At 37.9% G+C, this 20,429-nt stretch overlaps 1 protein-coding gene across 1 annotated transcript; it reads left to right on the top strand.

Moving 5' to 3' along the window:
• The first annotated feature begins 558 nt into the window (after positions 1-558).
• Positions 559-19,743, top strand: VN2R597 (vomeronasal 2 receptor 597). The gene is given in 6 exon segments (NM_001099577.1): positions 559-773; positions 3,497-3,788; positions 9,890-10,687; positions 14,884-15,105; positions 16,689-16,815; positions 18,830-19,743. Coding segments are annotated over 6 exon segments (2,568 nt in total).
• Positions 19,744-20,429: the final 686 nt, after the last annotated feature.

Genomic DNA, 20,429 nt, shown 5'->3' with positions numbered 1-20,429 from the left:
ACCCCACTTACTTAGAAGGATCACAGGAAGAGAACTTTGAGGCATACACAGGTTCTTCAGGCTGAAGAAGAGTCTCTGAGGGTTCTAGACTCCTTTCTCCTGGGACATTGATAGGAAAAGGGAAAGAGGCACTCAAAAATACTCTCCTATTTTTGTTTTTCACTTGTACTCAGAGTCACAGGTGCAGAAGCCTCAGGCAAAGACAACACCCAGAGGTCCTCAGTGGACAATATCTATGGGCATTGAGAGCTAAAGGGATGATTCCCCAGAGACTCGCTTTTGAGATCGTTTTAAATATCCGTTTGATCCACTAAGACTGTCCTTGTCTCTGACATGGACCTCATTCATATTCTCCTGAATTTTCTCAGGTATCACAGATAGACCAGACATTGGGCACCTGCTCTGGGATCACATTCTTTCTTTTTCTATTACAGAGAGCATTTCTTCTGGCATTTGATTAAAATTATTATTATCTTCTAGGCCCTGGTAGTTTTCTCAGCTCTCTGCTGATTCGGGATTTACAACACGCCTGCCTGTTACCTTTCAGGTTCCATTACCATGAGACATTCTCTTCTTTCCACATTTTTCCTTCTGCTTCTGCATCTGCCATTCTCTTTGTTGCAAGGAAAAAAGCTTTCCTGCTTCCAACAAGTCATCCACGATGTCTTCAGAGATGGGGACCTGATCATTGGGGGCTTTTTCCCCCTGTATTCAGTTGAGGCAAACATTTTCACAGGCTTAGAACATCCTCAAAAGGCTTGTAATAGTTTTCAGTAAGTGAATATTCTTATTGTCTTACTTTAAGGAATTGCTTTTTTCTGGTAACTCTGAAAGATGTTGATAGAAAACATGAGCACCACCATGGTCTGGGGATACCACACTTTGTCTATGATTTTCACTCGTTCTAGTTTACTTCATTTCACAGTTGCTCGAGCATTTGCACAAAAGAAAGACAAACAGAGAAGTAAATGATATTTAAAGAAAGACAGCTAAACGGAAAGAGAAAAAGAAGACACACAGAGTGAAAGAGGAAGAGAGAGGACGACATGGAGGGAGGGATGGAAGGAGAGAAGAGAAGAGAGAGAGAGAGAGAGAGAGAGAGAGAGAGAGAGAGAGAGAGAGAGAGAGAGAGAGAGAGAGAGAGAGAGAGAGAGAGAGAGAGAGGGAGGGAGGGAGGGAGGGAGGGAGGGAGAGAGGGAGAGAGGAAAGGAGACTCTCTCCTCAGACCAATACCATCTCTGTAGCTATAAAGGTAGCTACAGAGTATTGATGGAGGGTGGAATTTAGGAGACTCTGCCACCACGTCTTCTGCCTTGCCATCTACCATATTAAAATGGGCTAATTAAGATCATGAAGATTAGAGGCCACAGGAATGAGGTGAGTACAATGAGGTGGTATAACCTATTTCTCAACTTCTAAGCAATGTGCCTTCCTTTTACTCATCCCTCTTTGAAGTTAACACAGCTATCTGCACTGATGCTAATTTGGGCACTTCCATGAGACACAAATAGAAACTAAAGCCTTATCGTATATTTCACATTTCTATATTTATTAAGGGTGTCTAGCACAATTAACATGATTTCTCAAGCATTCAGACAATCATCTAGTAGTTATTAGGTATTACTCTATGCCAATCACTGTGCCCAGTCCTGGAGGTACATAGAAAGAAACACTAAAAAAAACCATGGTCCTTCCTCTTGAACTCGCAATCCAATGGGAGAGAAGGCACACAGACACCTAAGTGCACACAAGATGTATACAGGACAAATTGAGACTCATTCTAGAGGGAAGTACTGAGATTAAAGAGGATTGGGAAAGACCTCTTCCAGAAAACGAAACTTGAAGGAAGCCAGACAAGCCAGAAGGTAGAGCCGAGGAGCCAGAAAGTCACAGGCATGGGACACAGCCAGTGGATGTCCTTGGATTGAAGAGATGGAGTCTTATGTGGGGAAACCAAGGATGTCAGTGTCACTCGATCCCAGAGTATGTGGAGCAAATTAATGTGTAAGATGCTTGGAGAGGTAGGAAAGGGCCAGGCTACAGAAGTCTCAAAAACCAAAGACAGGATTTCAGACTTCATTTTAGAAATAGGAGGGAGCCACTGGAGTCTATTAAGCAGAGAAAAGTGCCTAGAGTTGTCACTAGGAAGGAAAGTAAGGGTTTAAAAAATATGTATGCATAAAACTGGGTACAGAGTCCTGAGTTTGACATTGGAAATACAAAAGCAATGAAAACAAAATACTGTAATCCCTTTCCCCAAAGGGCTTACATTCTACCAGAGTATTGGATATTCTACCAAGTGTGGAAGAGTTTTGGAATGGAAATCAGGAGGAATGTGGGTTCAAATCCTGCCTCTGATAGGAAGTACTGAGTGACCAAGAACAAGCAAATAACTGTTCTTCTTTGAGTCCCAGTGCCACACTGGTAAAATGGGAATGATACTACGTGTAGCACCTGTCTCGTGGGATTGTTTTAAGGTTCATATTAGACCTTTTGTCTGAGCTGTCCCATAAATTACTATGGTTATTATCTTTCTCTGACATTGCTAGAATTGCATTATGAAGGGAAACGGAGACTACCTAAATTTGTGTGTGTGTGTGTGAATTCTTAATAACCATCACCACCACCATTTAACTAAATAAGTGCATTTCAAAAATGATGTGCAAAACCACATACTCCCATTGCTTACAATTCATTAAAATATGTAAATGACCTATGTGTGATAATATGAGCATCTCCTGCTTAAAAAACAAAATAAACTAAACTAAACAGGGACATGACATAGTCATACTTTAGGAAAATACATTTGAAAACTGAATAGCGTGTGGATTGGAGTGAGAAGAGAGAAGGGATGAGCAGACCAATAGAAGACCCTTGTAACAGCCCAGGTGGGAGGTAATGAGGGCCAGAATAGTAGAAAAGGCTATGACAATGTCAGAAGAAAGAAGGAGGTATAGAGGAGAGATTTTTTGTGGATGGAGACAACAGGAATTGACAACTAATTAGATATGGGAGTGAAAGAGAATGAGGAGTTGATGACTTCTAAATTGTGAGACTGTGACTGAGAGGATGGGAGCACCATCAAAAGGAATAAGGAAATTATGAAGAGGGTAGAGTTTTTTTTTTTAACCCTTACCTTCCATCTTAGAATCAATACTGTGTGTTTGTTCTAAGGCAGAAGAGTGGTAAGGGCTAGGCAATGGGGGTCAAGTGACTTGCCCAGGGTCACACAGCTAGGAAGTGTCTAAGGTCAGATTTGAACTCAGGACCTCCTGTCTCTGGGCCTGGCTGTCAATATACTGAGCCAAGGTAGAATTTTAGGGAAAAGATATCCAGCTATGTTTTGAGTTTCTAATATGTCACATGTGAACTAAACTAATCTAGCCCCTGTACTCTTGACCTTTTAATGCCGGTGCTAGGACCTCCATCTGAAACTCATTGTCCTTGGACGATTTTCCCTTGTTTTTCTAACCCTCTCTCCTTTTCTTCACTGCAGATGGATGCACAAAAATTACCAACAGGTGTTGGCCCTGGTGTTTGCTGTGGAAAATATCAACCAAGATCTCAACCTGTTACCCAACATTACCTTGGGGTACCAGCTCTTTACCACCTACCACAGTGATAAGAAGACCTTGGAGAGCTCCCTGAAGTGGCTAACAGGCCAACAGCAAGCCATACCTAATTATAGCTGTTGGGCTCAAGATAAGTCTGTGGCTGTCATTGGAGGGGCAACATCTCCATTAGCTGTCCAGATGGGATCTCTACTAGAGCTCTACAAGTATCCACAGGTGCAAACTATTGAACCCAACATCCCAAATCTCTATCCTTCTCAACTTCTTCAAGGAACTGAGTGACCACTAGGGAAGTATAATAATTGTGCAGATTTCTTTTATATGTGTGTATAGTAGATAACTTCAGAGGGCTCATCCTACTTTTAATGCTGTCCTTCTGTAATGCTCACACAATTACTTCATAGTAGAGTTATTCCTGAATATTTCCAAGATCTTATAATCAGGATAAAATAAGAATTATTCAATTTTATAAATTATGAAGAATGGTAGAGATAATTTAGACTAGATCTTCTTAATATTTTCTATATTGTGGGCCCTTCTGACAATTTTATATAGCCTCTGGACACTTGAGAATATTTTAATGCATAAAATAAGACTCACATAATTGCACTGGTAATCATTCATATTAAAATTTGGATTTAGTCAATTAAAAATTCATTGACCCCAGATTTTTTAAAAATCCCGATCTAAACCAATCTAATGAGATTTTTAAAGTTTTATATATTTTATATATATTTATATTTTTAATAATATATATTATATATATTATATATATAAATAAAAATATATATTTATATATTTTTAAAGAGTTTTATATGAGTGGGATGTGATTCAGGCAGAGTAAATCAACTGAGAAGAACAGGAGAGACCATCTAGTTCAACTCTGTCATTTGACAAATGAGGAATCAGGTGCAGAAATTTAAGTGAACTGTTCAAATTCCTGGAGAAAATAATTTACGGTGTTTGGATTCAGATCCAGCTCCTCTGTGTTCAAATCCCACAGTGTTTCCATTTGCCCATCTAAATTACTTATTCAGTCTCCTAATAGGTGGGTTTTAGCAGAAGCAAGGTCGGGATTCAAGTCCCATGAGCCCAAGTCTATTACTCTTCTCATCATATAGATATATTAATTCTGCTTTGTTTTTCAGCCTCTACTCTGAAATGAGTTTGTTCTCATCGCTGTTGTTGTTGTTTGGTAGAAAAATCCATCATTTTACTTGAAAGAAATATTATGCATAAAATGACAACTTAGCCCTGAAGCAATAGGTGAAGAGTCTATGTAGCCATGGCAAAAATGTATGTGCATGGGGGCAGCTGGATAGCTCAGTGGATTGAGAGCCAATCCTAGAGATGGGAGGTCCTGGGTTCAAATCTGGCATCAGACACTTCCCAGCTGTGTGACCCTGGGCAAGTCACTTGACCCCCATTGCCTAGCCCTTACCACTCTTCTGCCTTGGAGCCAATACACAGTATTGACTCCAAGATGGAAGGTAAGGGTTTAAAAAAAAGTATGTGCATAAAAGAAGTATAGAAGGGTAAGACCAAGGAATTGTGGCTTGGAGGAAACCTTCACTTCTCAAATGATTTGGTCTTGAAACATTAGCCCTGAAAAATATTATGCTGCTGGCAAAACATTGAGCATAGGACCAATAATATTGAAGCACTAATTTAGAATAAATTGCAAATAGTCAGAACAGGGGCCATAGAGTCATGAAATTTGCAGAGAAAACAACTTCTAAAGACTACGTACAAGTCAAAGAGGATTGTGAAATGTGTATAACCTGACAACTATAAAACCTTGAAATAACTGAAATCAAATGGTAAAAAGCATCCATTTTATCATTAGCAATGAAAGTTACAGTCGGATTACAGTTTTGTTTTCTCCTGCTCTGTTATGGAAAATTACAGGGATGCATGAAATCAAAGGTGATTGTCGTTTTCTTGGGCATTTGAGTCAATAAATTATTACATTATTAATTCCTAAAAGCATTCCAAATACCATTTCTGTGAGAAGTTAGGCTATCAACTTCTAACCTAAAGACAGGCAGGGATTGTCTTTTGCATTTCCTTGTATCCTCAGTGGTACAGTGACCGGCACATAATAGGGACAACTAGATGGTGCAGAGGAGAGATTGTTGGACTCAGAGTCAGGAAGAACTGAGTTCAAATCCAGGGTCAGACACTAACTAACTGTGTGGTGCTGGACAAATCATTTAACTGTATTTGCTTCAATTTCTTCATCTCTGGAGAAAGAAATGATAAGCCATCCAATATCTTTGCCCATAAAGGCTCACAAAGAGTTGGACATGCCTGATAATAACTAAACAACCAAAGGACACTTAAATATTCATTGTTGATTGAATGATTTTAAATGGGATTATGAGGTGTTTTCACTTGCTTCCTTGGTAATGTCTTTGCTTACATACAACATAGTAAAACTTTGTAACAAGGCATGAAATATTCTTCCTAACCCATAGCGAGTAAAGGCATGAGTAGAGGGATACTCTCCAAAAGGGATCATGTAATTTAAAGTTTGCTTTTCCACAGTTAAATGGGGAAGAATTTCAGCAATCCAGAATTATATTACTCAAGGAATCATTTCAGCTAGATTGATTAAGGTAGCCTTTGACTAAATTCAATAAGCAGTTTGTTGTTTAAAATTTGTCTTTTTTAAAAACAATACCTTTATTTTCCAACAACTCTCCTGCTTAGAAAGCCATCCTTTGTAAAAAGTATTCCAAATAAAAAAAAAAGAAATCATTTCATCAAAGTTAAGTAATACATTTACTGAGTCTCAAGCAATGAGTGACATTTCATGTCCTTAGTCTTTCATCACTGCAAAGAACAGAGGAAATTTTATTTAGGTAGATAGTGTTGGACCTGGAGTCAGGAAGACATCAGTTCAGCTCCTACCTCACATGCTAGCTTTGTGACCCTGGACAAGTCACTTAACCTTTCTTGACATGAATTTCCTCACATGTAAAATGAGGATAATAATATCACCTACTTCCCTGGGTTGTTTTGAGGACCAACTAAGTTCATACATGCAAAAGACTTTGTAAATCTTAAACTGCTATAAAAATTCTAGGTATTAGTTATTATCTATATATACATTCAAAATACATTCAAGAAATTTTTTAAGTATTCATTTTGGCAATAGAAGAAGTTCTAACAATTGGAACAACAAGAAAAGATGTCATGTAGGGATGATAGAAGTTACATCTGCCTAAGTAGAGCCAACAGACAGAGGTGAAGAGGAAGAACATCAGAGGCATGGAGGAAAGCTTGTGAAATTGCCCAGATATGGGAATCAGAATGTTAATTAGTATTTTTTTTTAAGGGAAATGTTTGGAAGAAGTACCTCAAATATAAACATTTATTCTTGATCCCATTCTATTAGAGAATAATATTCTCATTCTTTTTTTTGTGTTCTTTTTTTTAAAATATATTTTATTTGATCATTTCCAAGCATTATTCGTTAAAGACATAGATCATTTTCTTTTCCTCCCCCCCACCCCCCATAGCCGACGCATAAGTCCACTGGGCATTAGATGTTTTCTTGATTTGAACCCATTGCTTTGTTGATAGTATTTGCATTAGAGTGTTCATTTAGAGTCTATCCTCTGTCATGTCCCCTCAACCTCTGTATTCAGGCAGTTGCTTTTTCTCGGTGTTTCCACTCTAATATTCTCATTCTTTAAAACTCCACCTCGTAGTCGGCAGGATTAATTAGTATTTTTTAATTTTAATTTTTCCCTAATTACATATAAAAATGGTTTCCAACATTTTAGAAAGAATTTAGGTTCCCAAATTCGCTCCCTCTTTCCCCTCCACCCCAACAGCCATGCTGAGGAGGTAAGCAAACTGATATCAATTTTATGTGTGCAATCATAGAAAACATTTTTCCATATTAATCTTTTTGTGGAAGAAAACTGGAACAAAAAAATTAAGAAAGAAAGAGAAAAAAATTTGCTTTGATCTGAATTCAGACTCCACCAATTCTTTCTCTGGAAGCCAATGGTATTTTTTATCATGAGTCTTTTGGGATTGTTTTGCTAAGAATAGCTTAGTTATTCACATTTTATACAGTTAATCATACAGTATTACCTTCATTGTGTACAATGGTCTCCTACTTCTTCTTATTTCACTCTGCTTCAGTTCATATAAGTCTTCCCAGGTTTTTCTGAGTTTCTCTTGCTTGCCATTTCTAATGGTATCCCATTATAGTCATATGCCACAACTTACTCGGCCATTCCTCATTTGAAGGGAATCCCTTCATCCAATTCTTTGCTCCCACAAAAAGAACTCCCTTAAATATATTTGTACATATAAGTCCCTCTCCACTTTTTTTGTTTTTTATCTTTTTGGGATAGAAACCTAGTAATTATATTGCTTGGTCAAAGGGTATGCACTGTTTTATAGCCCTTTGGGAATAGGTCCAAATTGCTTTCCAGAATGGTTCAATCAATTCACAACTCTCCAAACAATGCATCAGTGTCTCAATTCTCCCATGTTCCATCCTAGTTTTGTCATTTTTCCTTTTCTGTCATATAGCCAATCGAATCATTATAAGGTGGCATCTCAGAATTGTTTTAATTTGCTTCTCTCTGATAATGATTTGAAGGATTTTTTCACATGACTAAAGATAGTTTTTAATTTCTCCTTCTGAAAATTACCTGTTCATATCATTTGACCTTTTGTCAAATGGGGAATACTTTGTATTCTTATAAATTTGACTTCATTCTCTATAGATATTTGCAAAATGAGAGCTTTGCCAGAGATACTTGCTTTCCCAGCTTATCAGTTTCCTTTCAACCTTGATTGCTTTACTTTATTTTGTGTGCAAAATCTTTCTAATTTAATGTAGTCAAAGTTATCTATTTTACATCTTATGATGTTCTCTAAGTCTTATTTTGACCTAAATTCTTCCCTTATCTATAAGTCTGGCAGGTAAGCTATTTTGTGCTCCCCCGATTTGTTTATGGTATCACCCTTCATTTCTAAATCATGTATCTATTTTGTCTTTATCTTGGTAGAAGGCATGAGGTATTGGTCTGGACTTGGTTTCTGCCATACCATTTTATAGTTTTCCCATCAGATTTTGTTAAATAGTGACTTCTTCCATAACCTTAGATCTATGAATTTGTCAAACACTAGATTATTATGGTCATTTAACATTGCTAATCTATTCAATTGTTCTACCACCCTATTTCTTAGCCTCTACCAGGTTGTTTTGGTGGTTGCCACTTTATAACATAGTTTAAGATCTAGTATATCTAAGCCACCTCTTTCATATTTTTTTTTTAAAACCCTTACCTTCCATCTTGGAGTCAATACTGTTTATTGGCTCCAAGGCAGAAGAGTGGTAAGGGCTAGGCAATGGGGGTCAAGTGACTTGCCCAGGGTCACACAGCTGGGAAGTATCTGAGGCCAGATTTGAACCTAGGACCTCCCATCTCCAGGCCTGACTCTCAATCCACTGAGCCACCCAGCTGCCCCCTTTCATATTTTTTTATTAATTCCCTTGATTTTTTAGGTCTTTTGATCTTCCACATAAATTTTGTTATTATTTTTTCTAGATCTATGAAATAATTTTTGAGTAGGTTGATTGGTGTGGCACTGAGTAAGTAAATTAATTCAAGTAGAATTGTCATTTTTATTATATTGGCTTGGCCTCCCCAAGAGTAATTAATGTTTTTCCAATTGCTTAGATTAGATTCGATTTGTTTGAAAAGGGTTTTGGAGTTGACTAGTCATTGTTTTTGTGGTAGCCATGGAAAATGAGTACTCTTTAATAATAATAGCTAACATCTATATGCCAGACAGACATTGTGCTACACACTTTGTCAATGTTATCTCATTTGATCCTTATAATAGCCATGAGAATAAGTAGGCAATACTTTTATTCGTATTTTACATATGATGAAGTTAAGGCAACACAGGATAAGTGGTTTTCCCTAGATCACAAAACTAAGCTTTTTAAACCAAATTTGAATACTCATCTTCTCAATTTCAGGACCAGTGCTCTATCCATTCTACCACCTAGCTTCTCCTCTGACTCTCTTATTTTGGATAAGACTCAGATATGATTTTTTAAATCCCTGTTTCATTTGTTGAAGAAAATTATTATTCTTATTTAGTGATTTTCTGATTTTTGGCTCACCATCTAAAAATTACATATGTATGTAATATATATATATGTATATATATATATATGTATATATATCTCCATAGCACATTCCTCTAATACACTGCTGGGATCTCACCAGCACCACTTTGATAGAACACAAAATGACTCCCATTCCTTTACCATTTAGATGACCTATGGCCCATTTGATCCCATCCTGAGTGACAAGATCCAGTTTCCTTCTCTCTATCAGATGGCTCCCAGGGACTCCTTTCTACACGTGGGTATTGTCCACCTACTGTTACATTTTAGATGGACTTGGGTGGGGCTGATTTCCACAGATGACATGAGAGGAGAAAAATTCCTTTGGGACATTACAAAAAAGATGTCCAGGAACGATGTCTGTGTGGCTTTCATAGAAAAGATCCCTGTCAGTGAGAGACGTCACGCTGAATCCCTTGTGCCTTTCATGCCCAGGATTATGGCATCATCGGCCAAAGTAATCATCGTTCACGGGGATGCAGATTCACTTATGAGCCTGAGACATTCGCAACCACTTTTTTTAATACCTTTGAAATTGTGGATCATCACATCTGATTGGGATGTTACTCTGAGACCCCATCCTTATGGTAGTCACGCTTTTCATGGTGCTCTTCTATTTAAACACCAGACTAGTGAAGTTTCTGGGTTTTCTCATTTTCTCAAGAGTGTTAACTCTGCTAAATACCCAGCAGATATTTTCCTGAAGAGCTTTTGGCATTCAGCTTTCAAGTGCTCTGATGAAAACCTGGAGGAAGGAGAATGTTCCCCAAATGCTTCATTGGAAGATCTGCCTTTAGAATATTTTGACATGGCCATGTCTGGCTTGAGTTACTCTATCTACAATTCTGTGTACGCTGTGGCATGGGCCCTCCAGCAAATGCTCCTGATCAAAACAGAAATGGGATTTGGAGGAGACGGAGAGAGTATCACACTTCTACCCTGGCAGGTGATGTTCTTTCCAAAAGGGTGGATATCCTTTGTAATCCTTTTGTCTAGCACAGTGCTTTAAGACAATTGGTTCCTCGTGTACACAGAAAGTAAAACACTGGAAAAATCCAATGTAATGGACTTTGCTACTAGTAGCAACACAACAAGCCAGGACACTCCTGAAGGACTTATGTAAAACAATGCTATTTACCCTGAGAGAAAGAACTGGGGAGTAAAAATGCAAAAGCAAAACATATGACATCATTTATCACATGTATATATGGGAATAGGATTTGGGGTTTAGGCCTTAAAAAAACTGCTCTGTAGCAAAAATGAACAATATGGAAATGGGTATCAAGTGACAACATATGTACAACCCAGTGGAATTGCTTGTTGGTTCTGGGAAGGGAGAGAGAAGAGGAGAGGGAAAGAAAATGAATCATGGAAACATGGAAAATTTTTTCCAAAATTAATTAACTAATTAAAAATAAAATAAAATAAAACATTAGGTTCCTAAAAGTGTATTCAATTGGTAACCAGTTGGCAGAGTGGATAAAGTGCTGTGTTTGGAATCAGGAAGACTGAATTCAAATCCAGCCTGAGACACATCCTAGCTGTGTGAACCTGGGGAAGTCATTTAAGCTCTGTTTGTCTCAGTTTCCTTCTTTGTAAAATGAGAATAATAACGCCTACCTCTCAGAGTTTTTTGTAAGGCTCAAATGAGAATTGTAAAGCATCTACAAGACACCTGCCACATAATGTACTATATAAATTGTTATTATAAGTATTATGGAATAATGAAGAATGGCAAAGAAAATTTAAAGAAGAGATGGATATAGAGTAGGAAAAGGAAAGCTTCAGTTTGGGACAATTTGAGTTTAAGATGCTAGGATCCAGGAACATGGGCTTTACCATCCATTGTGGCTAATATTTCCTTTTAGAATTGTCAGAATAATATTTTACCATGAAGCTCTAATAAAAGTCTTATTCCTTGCTAGTACACACCCAATAGAGGAATTCAGACACCCACAATTATTTGGTGGTGCTAGGTTGCTTTCAATGAGTAGCACACAGTAGGTGTTCAGAAATAAAAAAAATCTTTTGAGGTCAATTGAATTGATCCCTATTCAAGAGGGGCTCAATCAACCAAATGGTGACGTCAGGGATGTCCTTTGCTCCAGATATTCTTGCAAATCGACCAAAGTAAACCTGAAGGAACATTTTTTTTTCCATTCAGTTCTGGGTGACCCTCAATGTCTACAGCCAATGACTGTTATAACTAAGAATCAAAAATGTCTAGTTGAAATGTACCTTTGAAATGTGGACATCCTCATTTCCAGCCTTCCAGTTCCTTTCACCAAACATGTAATAAACGTCTATAGAGAATAAAGCCTAACTGAAAACACTCCTACTCCCAAGAAGCTCATTTGCTTCTTTCATGTTTGTGGGATCAACCTGAAGTAGCTGATGTATATTCAAGGCCATAAGGATAAAGTGGTCAGAAAGGCAGAGTAATTGATTAGCTTTTTGTTACTAAGGAGACGAGCTTCCTCTTTTGTTGCAGTCTACATCTGCTAAAATCCTAGAGCAATGGAGGATGCCAGATTCAGTTTAGGATCAATTTCAATACATTTATTAAGAAATAGTGGCCATTTAGAGGGAGTCTTAACAGGTCTCAATCCATGCCTTTCTTTTGTCCTCGATTCACCCCAGAAATGACAAGTTGCACTTTCTTCATCTGATAGTCCTTTTCCCAGGCAATAAACTTCAAAGAGTGGCCTTACTGATCAGAATAAAAACCTCGCTGATGACTGGACCAGAGCAGGAAATGAAACTTTACATTAACCTTTTTTTTCCCAAAATTAATGACAAATACAATCACCCACAGAGCTTTTTTTCTTGCAAATCTTATCACGTATTACTTTGTCAACATCAGACCATCATTTTAGTGGTAATAATATCATTGCAATTGTTCTCCAGTAACCATCATCACTCAACTTCTAGCTCTCTCAGGAACTGGATCTAATCTCTGGGGCTCCCTCAAAGGTTTATGTTCTCTTGGGATTGCTATACCCCCTCTCAAGAATATATTGAGAGGGGGCAGATCGGTAGCTCAGTAGATTGAGAGCCAGGCCTAAAGATGGGAGATCCTAGGTTGAAATCTGGCCTCAGACACTTCCCAGCTGTGTGACCTTGGGCAAGTCACTTGATCCCCCTTGCCTAGCCCTTACCACTCTACTGCCTTGGAATCAATACACAGTATTGATTTTAAGGTGGAAGGTGAGAGTTTAAAATTTTTTTTAATTAAAAAATTTTAAAAAGAATATATTGAGAAATCTCCAAATATGATTATGTCTAGTGAGCCATGAAGTTAACAAGATTCCCAGTTCCCATACAACTAAACAAGGTAACAAATGTGTATTATGCAGAGGACGGCTTTTATTTCATCCCTCAGAAATGCAAAAGCTACAGATGATTCACAAGCTCCTTGGATTTTTTTTTATGGTACAAAATGCAGAGTTTGTACTATTTTTGTCACTATCTATTTCTGCAAAGGGAATAATATTAATATAATATATAACACAAAAGTATTTCATCTAGAATTCATTTTTGTTGATTTATGTAAAAATAACTTCTTATCTAAAAAGGAAGGGAGGGAGGGAACAATTTTATTTATTTATTTTTAAACCCTTACCTTCCATTAGAATCAATACTGGATATATTGGTTCTAAGACAGAAGAGTAGTAAGGTCTGGCAATGGGGGTTAAGTGACTTGCCCAGGGTCACACAGCTAGGAAATGTCTGAGGTCAAATTTGAATCCAGAGCCTCTCATCTCTGTGTCTTACTCTCAATTCACTGAGCCACCCAGCTGCCCCCTATTTTTTTAAATACAATTTTATTTTTTAAAGTATTTTTCCATGGTTACATGATTCATGTTCTCTCCCTCCCATCTTCCCTGCCCCCTCCTGGAGCTTGCAAGCAATTCCACTGTTTTATACATATAATATCACTCAAAACCCATTTCCATATTGTTTATTTTTGTAATCGAGTAATCTTTTAAAACCAACCCCCCAAGTCCAATACCCATATAAATAAGTGACAAATCTTGTTTTTCTTCTGCATTTCTACTCCCATGGTTCTTTCTCTTAATGTGGATACCATTGTTTCTCATAAGTCCCTCAGAATTGTCCTGGATCATTGCATGGCTATTAGTAACAAAGTCTATTACACTTGATCATCCCTCAATGTTTCAGCTACTGTTTACAATGTTCTCCTGGTTCTGCTCATTTCACATCAGTTCTTGTAGGCCCTTCCAATTCTTACAGAAATCAAGCAATTCACCATTCCTTGTAATACAACAGTATTCCATCACCATCACATATCACAATTTGTTCAGCCAGGGGAAACAACTGATTTAATATAATTCCAGAAACTACAAAAAACCAGTTGGTCTACTGTTGACTCCAAATTTAATCAGAGACCCCTAGTTGATTTACAGAGATCTGTTCATAATAAGAAGGAAGAATAATGCTAAGTGATGGTTTTTATATAAAAATAAAGAAGTTGAGGATTTGCAAATCAGATTTTTAAACAAAAACAATTTTGTCCAATAACCATAGTTCATAATACACCAAATCTGGATTGGGTGAGCTTTGTTATAAAGTCATAAAATATTGTAGGTGTTGGCAACAGCAAGAGATAAAGTCTTTTCTTAAGGTTTTTGTGGTTACAGGAACTAAGCAAGAAGACAGTTTCTAACTTAACTTACTCTTATTATAACAAAATGTATTTCTTGCTTCAAAGTTTATCAAATGACTAGCTAGGTTCTGATTCTATAGCTTACTTAATTTCTAAAAAAAATACCTAGTGTTTGGATTGATAACCATGTGATAACTAACACCTGAAAAATGGTTATGAATCCTTGAATTTTCCTCCTAGAAGTAGCTTATCAGAAACCAGATATATATAAAATATCCTATCTTAAAAGAATATCCTAAATCTCAGCTCATTAGGTTCTGGCAACTTAAAAAATATCCATAATTTAGTGAACACATTATACATAAGATGGAATTTGGTACATTTGTTAAATTAATGAATACACCAGTTATTATTTTTTTTATTTTCTGCACAATTTTGAGATCTTGATATTTAGACACCCTCACAACCCCACTCTCAGGCAAGGGTGAGTGACTAAAATTTCTCTTCTGATTTAGGTCCACTCCTCTCTTAGGAACCTGCAATTTAACAACAGTGCTGGAGAAGAGATAGTTTTGAATGAGCAAAGAAACATAGAGGCTAAGTATGATATCATGAATTACTTGGTTTTCTACAAAAAACCTGAACTTTTGGTAAAAGTTGGGCAGTTTATTCCCAAGACTCTGCTGGAACATGATTTCACCATATCCAGGAATTCAATAGTATGGGGTGATTCACAGGTCAGTAAAACTTGAGTACCAATTTCTAATTTCCAATGGCATGAATTACTCTTACCCATTTGGGTTCCTCCACAAGTCACATTAAGTAATATGAATTTCCCCTTGAATTTAATTCCTTTCAGTTTACAGAAAACTCTTAATAAGAAAGGGAAAAAAACAATCTTCTAGATGTTTGCAAATATTTTACATCACTTAAAAGCCAAAGTATCCAACTTAATAGAGACATATACTCATTTGCATATATATATACACACATTATATGCATAATGTGTGTATATATATATATATGTATATATATAATGTGTGTATATATAAACATGAACACATTTCTCTTTGGAATCAAAAACATGAGTCAACTGCTTTGATTACTGACCTGAGGAAATTCCCAAATAAATTCCATGAGAGTAGTTTCCAAATGTATTTATTACACAGTTATTTTCACTCACATTATCAAATTTTCTTTTTTTTTTTAACCCTCACCTTCCGTCTTGGAGTCAATACTGTGTATTGGCTCCAAGGCAGAAGAGTGGTAAGGGCTAGGCAATGGGGGTCAAGTGACTTGCCCAGGGTCACACAGCTAGGAAGTGGCTGAGGCCAGATTTGAACCTAGGACCTCCCGTCTCTAGGGCTGACTCATAATCCACTGAGCTACCCAGCTGCCCCCCATTATCAAATTTTCTAAAACTTCCCTTTTATGTGAGTATTGATTGGATGCTTTTTAGGTGTCTCACCTGGTTTTATTTCATCATCATGAGAAATTATTATTTATATTATATACAGTCTCATATCATTTAAGATCTGGAGATCACCTTAGAATTGTGTTGGAGGGGGCAGCTGGGTGGCTCAGTGGATTGAGAGTCAGGCCTAGAGATGGGAGGTCCTAGGTTCAAATCTGGCCTCAGACACTTCCCAGCTGTGTGACCCTGGGCAAGTCACTTGACCCCCATTGCCTAGCCCTTACCACTCTTCTGCCTTGGAGCCAATATACAGTATTTGACTCCAAGACAGAAGGTAAGGGTTTAAAAAAAAAAGAACTCTATTGGTGAAGGCATGGCATGGGTACTGGGGTGGCACAAAGAGGGTTGTTCCATTCCCTCTCTCCACAATATCCAAGGACAATTTTTGCATGCCCTGCCCCTCTGTCTAGCCACCCGATGTCCACCCTTCCTGTTTTTCCTGTCTGGGGTAATGCAGGGGCCTCATAGGCATCTTGAAGTTGCACTGTGGACATGTGATCTCAAAAAATAGTTGCTAGCACTGCCTTAGAATGTCTCAAGTTTGTCACCTCATTTTTTTCCCCTTTCAGTCAAGGAACTCACTTAAAATGCTCAAAGAGATGAAAAAGTGTGGTTCCAATCTAAGGCTCCAGGTTTTCAAATCAACTGATATTCTACTATTTCATGTAGCCCCTGTAGCACTCACTTTTATGAATATGTAGAGGAGGTATAATTCCATTAGCTCGTCTTCAATATACTTTCTTAGTCTTTAACAAATCCACATTGTTAATTCTCATAGGACAATATAACTTCCCCTCTACAATGACAAATTCCATTCCTGATGCCCGCTTTTTCCTTATCACTCAGATTCCTCCAAAGTCTGTGTGTACTGAGAGCTGTAGTTGTGGCTTTAAGAAGATTGCTCAGGAAGGGGTGCCTATCTGCTGCTTTAACTGTGTCCGGTGTCCAGAAGGGGAAATTTCCGATCAGAGAGGTCAGTGTCTGCAGATAAGTCTGCTTTCTAATCCCTCTAATCTAATCCAGGCAACCCTTCTTCACAAGGATGAAGGAAGAGAATATACCTTTGCCAAACACTTGGGGTTACAAGTAATTCATGGGCACATTCCTCTAGGATGTATACTTTTTATATGCAAATGAATAATGAATGAGAAAAAAACAGTAATGGAAACTGGGGTAAAGGTGACCCATATCAGCATAGTTTGGTAAATATGAAGGACAGACCAGTGAAAAACACTTTTTTGGGATATTTCTATGTTTGTCCACATCAATCAACATTTATTAAATACCTATGATTGTTGGTACTAGTCATCTGTTTTTAAACTCTTTTACCTTCTGTTTTAGTATCAATTCTAACAAAGAAGAGCAGGAAAGGCTAGGTAATCAGGATTAAGTGAACTGCCCAGGGTCACACAATTAAGGAGTATCTGGCCAGTTTTGAACCCAGGTCCTCAGTGCTAGTTACTTGTGAAACTTTTCTCATGTTAGATATTGGTCAGTATGGGTGCCCAGGTTTGGGAGAAGCCTGTAAATAGATTGGTTCATGGCTATGCTTGGATAAATGCTAGCTGGGTGGGGAACTTGGGAACTGTCCTAGAAGGATGTTAGATGTTACAACCCACCTAGGAACTCCCCAAGACCAGTTAGGCACAAAACCCTTGCCTTATGGAAAACAAAGTTTGTTTTAATAAAGAGAATAATGGAAACTGGTAGGCAGGCCCCTAGCACTCTTAAAACTAACTCCACCCAACTTCTGAGTCCCCTGCTTAAGGGGAGCCTTCTGTTTCTTCTCTGGGTCCTACCTACAGCTCCCTGTGCTACCTAAAACCCTTTCCCCGCTATCCGGTTTATCCTAATCTTCCCACTAGTGATTAATAAAGAAAAGGAAAAAGCCTGGGTTTGGCTACTAACCCAAAGTACAGCTGGAAATCTTTGGATTACCTTAGTCCAAGAGGAATTCTGGCAGATGAACCACTGGCAGATGATCTTTGGACTCAGGGAAATTGGTTTCCTTTACCTAGAAGTCAAAGATTTCTCCACGAAATATTGACTATCCAGGGAGAATCAATCAGAGCAAAACCCCTCCTTCAGCTTGATGAAAATTCAGGCAGAGAGTCAAAAACCTTCGAGCTCAGAGGAAAATTCAAGAAGGAAAGAAGTTCAGTTATTTTCAGTTCAGACTCCCACAATTCCTTTCTTACTCAGAATCGTCTCCCAGGACTTATCTCAAAATTCCCTTCTTTTGCCTAACCCTAGAAACCAATCTATCCCTAACTATATTCCTACACATTGGACAGCTCTACTCACTAACCTACTCTACCACTGCTACAGACAATATTTACTTCAGTTCTGGGCAATGAATTTAGTCAGTCAGCAACCTTCATTGGGCATCTGTCATATGCTAGGGACTCTGCTTTATTCTGCTGATGTAAATTCAGGTATGGCAGGTAACTCCAACATTGCCAAGTCTTAGATTTTAAAAAATAATGCAAAGTGCTTATCAACTATCAGCTGGAATTCTTGAAACTAGACCACTGGTTTCATTGTGAAATGCTCCCAAATTCTCCATAAGCGATTGTGACTTGTTTGACCCCATTACAAAGACTATTTAGGGGAAAATACAGAATATGGGACATGATTTCACCTCTGAATCATCTTCAATTATTGGCAACTTCTCTTACTGCTGCATGATATTGAGATACTGAAAAGAGACATTAAAGTGGTTCTCAAGGAGTATTTTTTCATTCTGGAAAGATGTATATTTTGAGAAGAAAGGGGTTCTAAGTCTACCCAATGGGGATACAGTTGAGAAATGAAAACATTTATTCTTTACGGTGCATACTAGTAGCACTATATTTCGGTATTGCAGGAAAGGTATTTTGTACTTTGTGGAACCAGTAGGATTGTTTTGACATGATGTTACTATTTTCCTGATATGAGACCACAGAGATGTTATTAACCACAAAATATTGAACCATTATTCCTTGCAGATATGGACCACTGCACAAAATGCCCAGAAGATGAGTATCCAAATAAAAACAGAGATCATTGTTTCCCAAAGACTGTAACCTTTCTCTCTTTTAAAGAGCCCTTGGGATTGACTTTGACTTGTATAGCCCTTTCCTTTTCTTTCCTCACAGTTATAATTCTTGTGATATTTGTGAAATGTCAAGACACTCCAATAGTCAAAGCCAATAATAGGATTCTCAGTTACATACTCCTCATATCCCTCACTTTGTGTTTTCTCTGCTCCATCCTCTTCATTGGCCCTCCCACATCAGCAAAATGTCTCCTACAACAAACTGTATTTGGAATTGTGTTCACTGTAGCTATCTCTTCTATTTTGGCCAAAACCATCACCGTGGTTCTGGCCTTCAAAGCCACAAAACCAGGAAGCAAGATGAAAAGGTGGATGCTACCTAGAGTTTCTAGTTTTGTTGTCTTCATCTGCTCCATGATCCAACTGGCTCTCTGTTGCATCTGGCTGGGAACATCTCCACCTTTTCCAGGACTAGATACCCACTCTGAACCCGATCAGATAATCATTATTTGTGAGATGGGCTCTGCCATCACCTTCTATAGTGTCTTGGGCTATATGGGCTTCCTAGCACTGGGGAGTTTTACAGTGGCTTTTCTGGCCAGGAATCTTCCTGACACTTTCAATGAAGCCAGGTTTATCACATTCAGTATGCTGATCTTTTGTAGCGTATGGATGTCTTTCATTCCTGCCTATCAGAATCCCAAAGGACAGGCTATGGTGACTGTAGAGATCTTCTGTATTTTGGCATCCAGTGCTGGGTTATTAGGTTGCATCTTTATTCCCAAGTGTTATGTCATCCTTCTGAGGCCAGAGAGGAATACCCTGGAATGGTTAAGGCAGAAAGCAGATTCTGGAAGGTGTTAGTCTAAAATTCTGATCCATCTGATCCTTGGAAAAATTAATTCTCATTATTCTTAAAAATCTGTAGTTGGTGATAGCTGAATCTTTATTTAGTTCTTCACTGAACACATCAATCTTTTCCTATTAATTGTTGTCAATGAACATCAATGTTTTAAAACTTTTATGATAAGAGAAGGAAATTGCAGTTATTTTGAAGGCTTCACAATCATGATTCTAATCTTATTCCCCATCCTTCATTGCCTAATCCCTTATTCCCATTCTCCTCTACCCAACCAAAAGCCCTAGGTGCTATATAAATGTTCACTTTTTCTTCCTTCTTTTTCTCCCTCCCTTTCTCCCTTCCTTCCTTCCCATTCTGAAGATACCCCCACTGTGCTCTCTGTTATGCTCTATAAAATGGAAATAAAGTTGCTTTCATGTTAAATCTTGTCCTTTCCCATTACTTCCATTTTCTGCCTCCCATGGAGATCTGTCTTTCTGATGAGACAAGACCCCATGTCACCATTTTCAGAGATGACTGGACTTTCACTGATTCTTCCCAAGTCACTGGTTGAGCCACTTCTAGGTCCTACTTCTATTATCACCATTAAGTAACATCTCCTCCTTTGAAGTACATTCAATCTATATCTACCAACTAGTCAAACTTTGTTAGGTATTTCCTATTAACCTTTAAAACACTTTCTTTCCTC

The sequence above is a fragment of the Monodelphis domestica genome, chromosome 4, assembly GCF_027887165.1.
Source record: "Monodelphis domestica isolate mMonDom1 chromosome 4, mMonDom1.pri, whole genome shotgun sequence".
Classification (NCBI taxonomy): domain Eukaryota; kingdom Metazoa; phylum Chordata; class Mammalia; order Didelphimorphia; family Didelphidae; genus Monodelphis; species Monodelphis domestica.
The sequence above is the reverse complement of the archived record's forward strand: the minus strand, read 5'-3'. Positions and strand labels throughout refer to the sequence as shown.